This window comes from Leopardus geoffroyi, chromosome D3 (assembly GCF_018350155.1).
Source record: "Leopardus geoffroyi isolate Oge1 chromosome D3, O.geoffroyi_Oge1_pat1.0, whole genome shotgun sequence".
In the NCBI taxonomy this organism is placed as follows: domain Eukaryota; kingdom Metazoa; phylum Chordata; class Mammalia; order Carnivora; family Felidae; genus Leopardus; species Leopardus geoffroyi.
In genome coordinates this window covers 30,807,237-30,815,017 of record NC_059339.1, presented here as the reverse complement: position 1 = coordinate 30,815,017, position 7,781 = coordinate 30,807,237, and the positions used below count along the sequence as shown (strand labels likewise).

At 39.5% G+C, this 7,781-nt stretch overlaps 1 protein-coding gene across 1 annotated transcript; it reads right to left on the bottom strand.

Moving 5' to 3' along the window:
- Positions 1-4,925: 4,925 nt before the first annotated feature.
- On the bottom strand, positions 4,926-5,857 carry MC2R (melanocortin 2 receptor). Its single transcript, XM_045458562.1, has one exon. It carries the CDS (start codon positions 5,826-5,828, stop codon positions 4,935-4,937), a length of 894 nt encoding a protein of 297 aa, XP_045314518.1. The 5' UTR covers positions 5,829-5,857; the 3' UTR covers positions 4,926-4,934.
- Between the last annotated feature and the right edge of the window lie 1,924 nt (positions 5,858-7,781).

Genomic DNA, 7,781 nt, shown 5'->3' with positions numbered 1-7,781 from the left:
ATACTCACCTATACCTTCAATGTATCTATTGTTCTCACAATTGCTTTTTGCCAAACCTCTACTGTTTTCAAGAGTACGGGAACTTATCCACACTATTGAAAATGAAGTCTGCTACTTGGAAAAGATATTAGGAGCTATTTGTTTTGGAGCCTACTTCTCCCCTCAGGCAAAATCCCTGAGCCAGTATCTCTGGAGGTGAGTGGGAACAATGGGGTCCTTCTTTCTGAGTGACATCCTCCCTTTAGTGTTTAAGTGCTCAGTGAGGTGGAGCAGTAGGCTCAGGTGCTCCCACCTTGCCTGTCTTGGTGTAGAATGAAACAAAGTGAACAGTCACTATTCCATGATATGGCCATTTGTTTGTGTGTGAGGCATCATAATTACAGAGCTCTGGGGCAGGTGGCAGCCTGGAAGTTGACTTTTGACTCTGCCATGCACTGTTTTGATTTGGGTAAGTATATTCATTTTCCATAGCTGCATAACAAATTGCCACAAAATTAGTTTAAAACAACACACATTTGTTATCTCCCAGTTTCCATGCCTCATAAAACTGTACATGGCTTGCCTGGAACCTCTGCTCAGTATCTCACAAGGCTAAAATCAAGGCCTGAGCTGTGCTGCATTCTCATCTGATGCTGAAGGGCTGGTTCCAGACTCATGTGGCTGTCAGCAGCATTCAGGACTCAGAACTTCTGTTTTTTTGCCCAGTTCCCAGAGACTGCCTGTAATTCCTTATTACCTGAGGTTTTCCAAATGTCAGTTTACTCAAGCCAGCCTGTAGCAAGATGATGTTTTATATAATGTAATATAATCATGAGAGTGATGACCCATCACATTTGCTACATTTTATGAGTTAGAAGCGAATCACAGTCCCAACTATACTCAAGGGACAGGGGTTATATGATGTGAAACACCAGGAGGCAAGGATCATGAAGATGACTTCAGAGTCTGCTGAATCAGAAGGTACTTAATATCTCAGAACCTCAGCTTATTCACTAGAAAGAAGAAGAAGAAGAAGAAGAAGAAGAAGAAGAAGAAGAAGAAGAAAGTGAAGGTATAATAGTACCTATTCTTAGGATTGTTGTGAGGACTAAGGCATGCAAAGCTTTTAGAATAATACCTGGTTTGTTGTAATTGTTCAGTAGTACATAGGTACTGTTGTCACTGCTTTTAATTCCTAGATCTCCACACAGCCCAGGAAACATCAACTCTGACAATTGTTCATGATTTATTGATTTGACAGCTCTTAAACAGATGATCTGGGGGTGCTCTTTGGATGCTCTCAGTCCCTTTCCATCCTCAGTCCAGTAAATGTGTGGATGAAAGAATGGGGTGTTTATTGAACTACCTACTCATATCTGTCCATGACTAAATGGGTGTCTTAGTCTTTGCAGGCTGCTATAACAAAATGTCATAGGCTGTGTAGCTTATGAACAACAGAAGTTTATTCTTCACAGTTCTGGAAGCTGGAAGTCTAAGATCAGGATGCCAGCATGGTCAGACTGGTTCACAGCTGATGACTTCTCTTGCTGTGTTCTCATGTGGTAGAAAGGATGAAGGATCTCTCTGGGGTCTCTTTTATAAGGACACTAATCCCATTCATTAAGGCTTTACCTTCATGACCTAATCACTATCCAAAGGCCCCACATCCAAATACCACCACCTTTGGGGTTTAGGTTTCAACTCTGAATTTTGAGGGAAAACAAACATTCAGACCATAACATAGTAATGGGAAAGTGAGGGAGAGGAAGAGGAAACTTCCCTCCTTTTTTACTATGTTATGGAACCAGGCTGGAATGCTGGTGGAAAAACCAAGTGGCACTCGGAGATCTTGGTGGATTGGAGATTTAACACCGGCGGGCTCAGAGGAGACTGTTTCTCCAAAGTCTGAGCCCAGACTGTAAGTGGGGAGGGTAATTTATAGCTGACAGCCTCCATATCTGTGGGGGTTTTTGCACACACAACAAACAAAGGAAGAAGAAACTGGAGGAGGGGTCTCTAAGCTAGACACCAGAGTTTGTTTTAGTCCAATCAGCCATCTTTGGTGTACTTTATCCACTTCTCCAACAACTAGAGAGGGCTCAAAAGTACTATAGGAACTTAGAGAGTAAGTGAAACAAGTCAGAAAAAGAAAGACAAATACCATATGATTTCACTTATTTGTGGAATCTAAAACAAGAAAACAAATGAACAAATAAACAAAAAACTAAACAGACTCTTAAATACAGAGAACAAACTGGTGGTTGTCAGAGGAGAGGTTGGAGGGTGAATGGACAAAATAGATAAAATAGCTTAAGAAGTCCAAACTTCCAGTTTTAAAATAAATATGTCACAGAGATGAAAAGTATACCATAGGGGATAGAGTCAATAATATTGTAGTAAGGTTGTATGGTGACATATTATGACCACATTTATCTTAGTGAGTGCTGAATAATGTATAGAATTGTCAAATCACTATATTGTACACCTGAAAATAATATAACATTTTATGTCAATTATACTTCTATATAAAAAACCTAAAAAATAAAAATAACAGGAACAACAAAAAGAAAGGCAAAGAGATGAAAAAAAAGAGGACATCAAGTCTGCTATAGTACTTCATCCTTTATCTAATCTTAGCTGTCTGGTCCAAGGCTAGATTATCAATAAAACTGTACACATGCTTATGGCATCAGCAAAACAGTTTTAAAATGTGCTATTTTGATAAAAAAATTGAAGTGATCATCATGGGAAAAATCTGAGCCTTGTTGATCTTCTTAACTCAGATGTGTGAGGCTTAATACTGCTTTTGTTTGAATTACATATGAAGGTACAGGTAGGGAACCACACTTTTTTCAGTAATTATTAGTATTAAAGACTTTGAACTGATTTGAATATAGCTAAGGACCTAGAATTGGAAATATCTTTGACTTGGCACTCAGTCTTTATTTTTGTTTTATACACTATTAGAATAACCTTCTTGATTTTGTTTCTCAGATTAAATGCAACAAATGAAAGGCAGTGAGAGGTGGAATTTCTAGGTGATTTCCTCTGACAACAGATGTGACAACTGACAGCTTGGGAGTGATGAGGGGATGGAAACGAATGCAGATTTCAACAAGCATGGCAGTTTGGGACCTTTTATGACAGGTGTTAAGTTACACTACTCACCCCTACAGCATCATAGAATAGCACAGCATCAAAGAAAGTTTACATTTTATTGAGAATACTCAATTTAATCACAGAAAAGATGTTTATACATTATTCTTCGGTGGAAATAACATTTAAAAATCATTTATAAGCTGTGCTTTAGATTTTATGAAAAATAAACTTACATGTACTTAAAAACTTAAATCCAGGTTAGCATCCATTAGAATAATATTGTGCATTTGGTGAGATGTAACCAAGGAAGGAACACAGAACACAGAAGGCAAGACATACTTTGGGTTCCATCTTCAATCTGTGTACACCGTGCCAGCTGCCATCTTCCCTTTAACTACGTACTTCCTGCTTTGCTTCTTAGGTTCATGTGCTTACCCCCATCTGATGTCAAACCCACTACCAGACCAGCAGTCCTGTTTGTGGCTGGCTTCTTCTCTTGACAGCTCAAGGAAAATTCCCTTGAGGGTCAAGTATTTCCTCTTCCAGAAGACACAACCACTCTCATTGTGTTCCAAGCAGCCCTGCTCTGTGGATTAAAGACCTTACTTCTTTCCTCTCATCATTCATCCCTTTAAGTTACTCTTCAACTTAGTGAGGATTTATGGTCAGAATTTGCTTCTTTTTTAAGCTTTATCTTTATTAAAAATGGATGAACTTACTAATTTTTTTCTATATTGTCACTGGGGTGCCACTTTTCAATATCTAGCATCTTTCCTGTGGCTGATGGTAGGATGAAGTTTTCCAGTGACTGGATCTGCCTCTTAGACTTATCTGTGGCAGGAGGTAAAATGTTTTTCATCAGTCTCTGGCTTGGGTCTCAATAATAGGGCTGTTCTTGAAGTGGTGTTTTGTTTTTGTTTCCCCCATAGTTCCAAAGAATAGTGAACACCCACACATGCACACACACACACACACACACACACTCCAAAATATATATTGGGGCTTGGGGTCTCTTTTCCTTTACCCCTAATGTTCCAACAAATACACAAAGACTGGTTATACTTTCTTCAAATAGTCACAATTTTCTTCTGGCCTTTGTTTCCATATAGGAAACAAGTGGATTAAATTTTTATTTCTTCCTCTGAAATTTATGCTTCTAAAGCATGAGGAGTTTTAACGAGGAAAGGACTTTAAGGCCAGTGGTACAGTGGTATACTACATGAGGAAAGAAGACTAACAGAGAAGGTTCCTTTATTATTGAAGACTCAAAGTTGCTTATTTGACATTTATCATTTATACCATGCCTGCTTCCAAAAAATTTGAGATGGCATACAGTAAAGCAGGCAGGCAGGAGGGAGGGAGGGAGAAAGGGAGAGCAGGGATTCTGTGTGGTAGTGCATGATAGGCAAATTCAACTGCAGTAATTTATTGGCATCTTTGACTTACAAAGATATTGCTGCTTGTGCCCTGAGTATTTGTCCTTGTACTTTAACTTCTAGAAATTGATTACAACAGTCTCCAGGCCAGAAAGGCCACCCCAGAAACAGACTTGATAGATAGCTATAGAAGAACAAGTTTTTGCCTTAGTGCAAAGCTCTCAAATTTGTACTACTGTCTGTGCTTTGTATTCTGTACCTCTTTTTAATATATTATTTTATCTCCTTAGTTATAAAAGTTGTACTTACAAGACTTCACATAGGGTTAAGCTATTACAAACACTAGTCTGTGGGATAATCCTCATGCACATTAGGGAAGGAAAGGACAGTTGGAAAGCATTAGCATTTGTTGGTATGTCATGATATTCTGTCCCTTGACAATATTATCTCCATGGCTCCTAAAATCAGGGACCAATAATTCTACCAGTACTTGCTACAGAGGATCATCTTTTTAAATGCATCCCTGAGCTCTTGGCTCCGGAAGGCATATATAAAGGGGTCAATGACTGCATTGCACATGATCAACATGCCATTCACCTGGAAGAGGGACATGTAGCAGGCACAGTAAGGGTTATTTGGGCAAAACGTCATTAACAGGATGTGAAGGACAAAGGGGGCCCAACAGAAGATGAAGACCCCAAGTAGGATGGTCAGTGTGATGGCCCCTTTCAGGTTGGCTCTGGGAAGGGTCAAGATCTTCCTGGCATGGGACCGAGCAAGCAAAAACATGTGCACATAGAGGCACAGGATAAAGACCAACATCAGAGGAAATAGCGATGTGAAGGTGATCACTGTGGGGATGTGATGGGAGAAGATCACCATGGTAATGGCGCTGCCTGTGCAGCTCGCCCAGATGACCATCAGGACGACAATGGCACGGCGCATGGTCACAATGCTGTGGTACTGTAGAGCATGGAAGATTGTGAGGTAGCGGTCAACAGCTATCACAGACAGGCTGAAAATGGAGCCAAGGAGGGAGAGGATGAACAGGGAGTCGATGATGTCATCTGCTGTGGTTTCAAAATTACCACGAGGCTTGAGATAACCCATGTTTCTGAACATGATCAGGATATTTTCCAGGATCTTATATAGGCTGCCCAACATATCAGAAATGGCCAAGCTGCAAATGAAAAAGTACATGGGTGACTGGAGATTCTTATTCTTCATCACAGCCAGAAGGACCATCAGATTTTCCAAAACTCCGATGATGGATATTGTGAAAAATATCTCTTCTGGCAAAACCACATGAGGGCAGTCTGAATTATTTCTTGTTGTGTCATTGATGTTTTCATATAGATTGATAATGTGCTTCATTTCTCCTGCTAGTGGTTAAGACAGGGGTGTTACTTGGACCAGACAGAAAACTTGACTGATTCTTCAGAATCTTTTCTTCTTTGTAGTACTTGTTGGAGGTACAAGGTAAAACCACCTGACCACCTAAAGAATATACAGCAACATTAGTTGCAAAATACTCTACAAAGTAAAAACTAAGTCACATTTTCTTTCAGAAAGCTCTATTGCTTCAACGAAATACGATGGTGTAGTAATTTAAAAAAAGCAATTTACTGGACCCTCATATTAACTTCTCTATGAAAAAAATCTTTAGTGGAATTTTAAGCCCAGAGATAAACATAATCATCTTTTGTCATCTGTCCTTTCCATTCCCCACCTTTATCATGAGTCCAGCTGTGTGTGAGAAAAATTAAAATAAGAAAATAAGTAAAAAAAAAATGAAAGCCATGTGTAGAAACAGGAAAGCACATAACTACCCTTCTTTGATTTGGAGGTAGTGGCTGGATTCAATGAATTAATGAGATGTTTAGGTTCTTTCTATTCCACTGTTTATCTTTCTGGGTCACTGCCTGACCCTACAACTTATGGGGTAATGGCAAGAGTATTGATGTGTCATCCCCAAAACTGACTATGAAATATGTGTTATTACTTCCGTTTCAAAGGTAGAACTCACAGGAGTGGTAGTTCTAGAGACTCCCAATATTTTCAAGGTATTGGAATTGAATTATGACAGCAGAAGGGTTCAATTTCCCTTAATTAGAAAGGGCTGAGTAGATAGATGATAGTTGAATGATTTTGAGAAGTCTGCTTCTGGTGAGAGCTTGTGGAATTTTTACTGATTTAGTTTTCAGATAGTTGGACACAGGTAGTTTTATGAAATGTATAAAATTTGCCTTCGCCAAGATGATGGTTTTAAAAGTCACAGATTCTTTATACTTTTCCCCTCAAGAAGTGGAGCTTAATTCCCCTTCACTTGAGTGTGTGGGAAGCCACCTGCCATATTGTCAGGTTGTCCTGGGGAGAGTAAATCTAGGAGTGTAGCATTTGATCAAAAGTCTGCAAGGCACACATTACTATATTACAGTAAGATTTCTCCTGGAAAGGAATTAATTTCCTTACAATGGACTGAAGTCATAGGTCATGTATTAAGGTGGAAGTTTATGAATTAGATAAGTCAATGTTAAGAAAGATGTGGAGTGGCAGTTGGTAGCAACTGATAGGGTTCTGCCTAGGCTGATCAATTTGTCTCTGTTTGCCTAGGGCTGAGAGACAAGTATCAGGCTTCTCCCTTAGCCCCAGGCAAACCAGCATGATTAGTCACTCTAGTTTCACCTACTTAGGTCCAGGGAAGTCTGTAAGTTGTCAGTGTGCACTCAAGTGTCCACACGTGTTCAGGAGGATGGGGTGAATAATGGTTAATTTTATGTGTCAACTTGACTGGGCCCTATATTAGGTCAAACATTATTCTTGGTGTGTCTGTGAAGGTGTTTTGGGGTGAGATTAACACTTCAATCAGTATATTGATTAAAGCAAGTTGTCTTCTCCACCAGGCCTAATTCAATCTGTTGAAGGGCTGAGTAGAATAAAAAGCCTCCAATGAGTGAGGGGGAGCTCCTTCTACCTGCTGCTGAGATGGGCATTGGTCTTTTCCCACCTCTGGACACAAACAGGAACATCAGCTCTTGGGTCTTGAGGCTGCAGCCTTCCTGATGGAACTATACCATTGGCTCTCCTGGGCCTTCAGCGTGTGGACTGAAGATCTTGAAACTTCTCAGCATTGATAATAGTGTGAGCCTATTTCTTATAACTGATCCCTTCATATCATCTATCTATCTATCTATCTATCATCTACCTATTGTCTATCTATCTATCTATCATCTACCTATTATCTATCTAGGTATCTATCACCATCATCATCATCATCATCATTATTATCTATTATCTATCTATCTATCTCTATCATCTACCTATCTA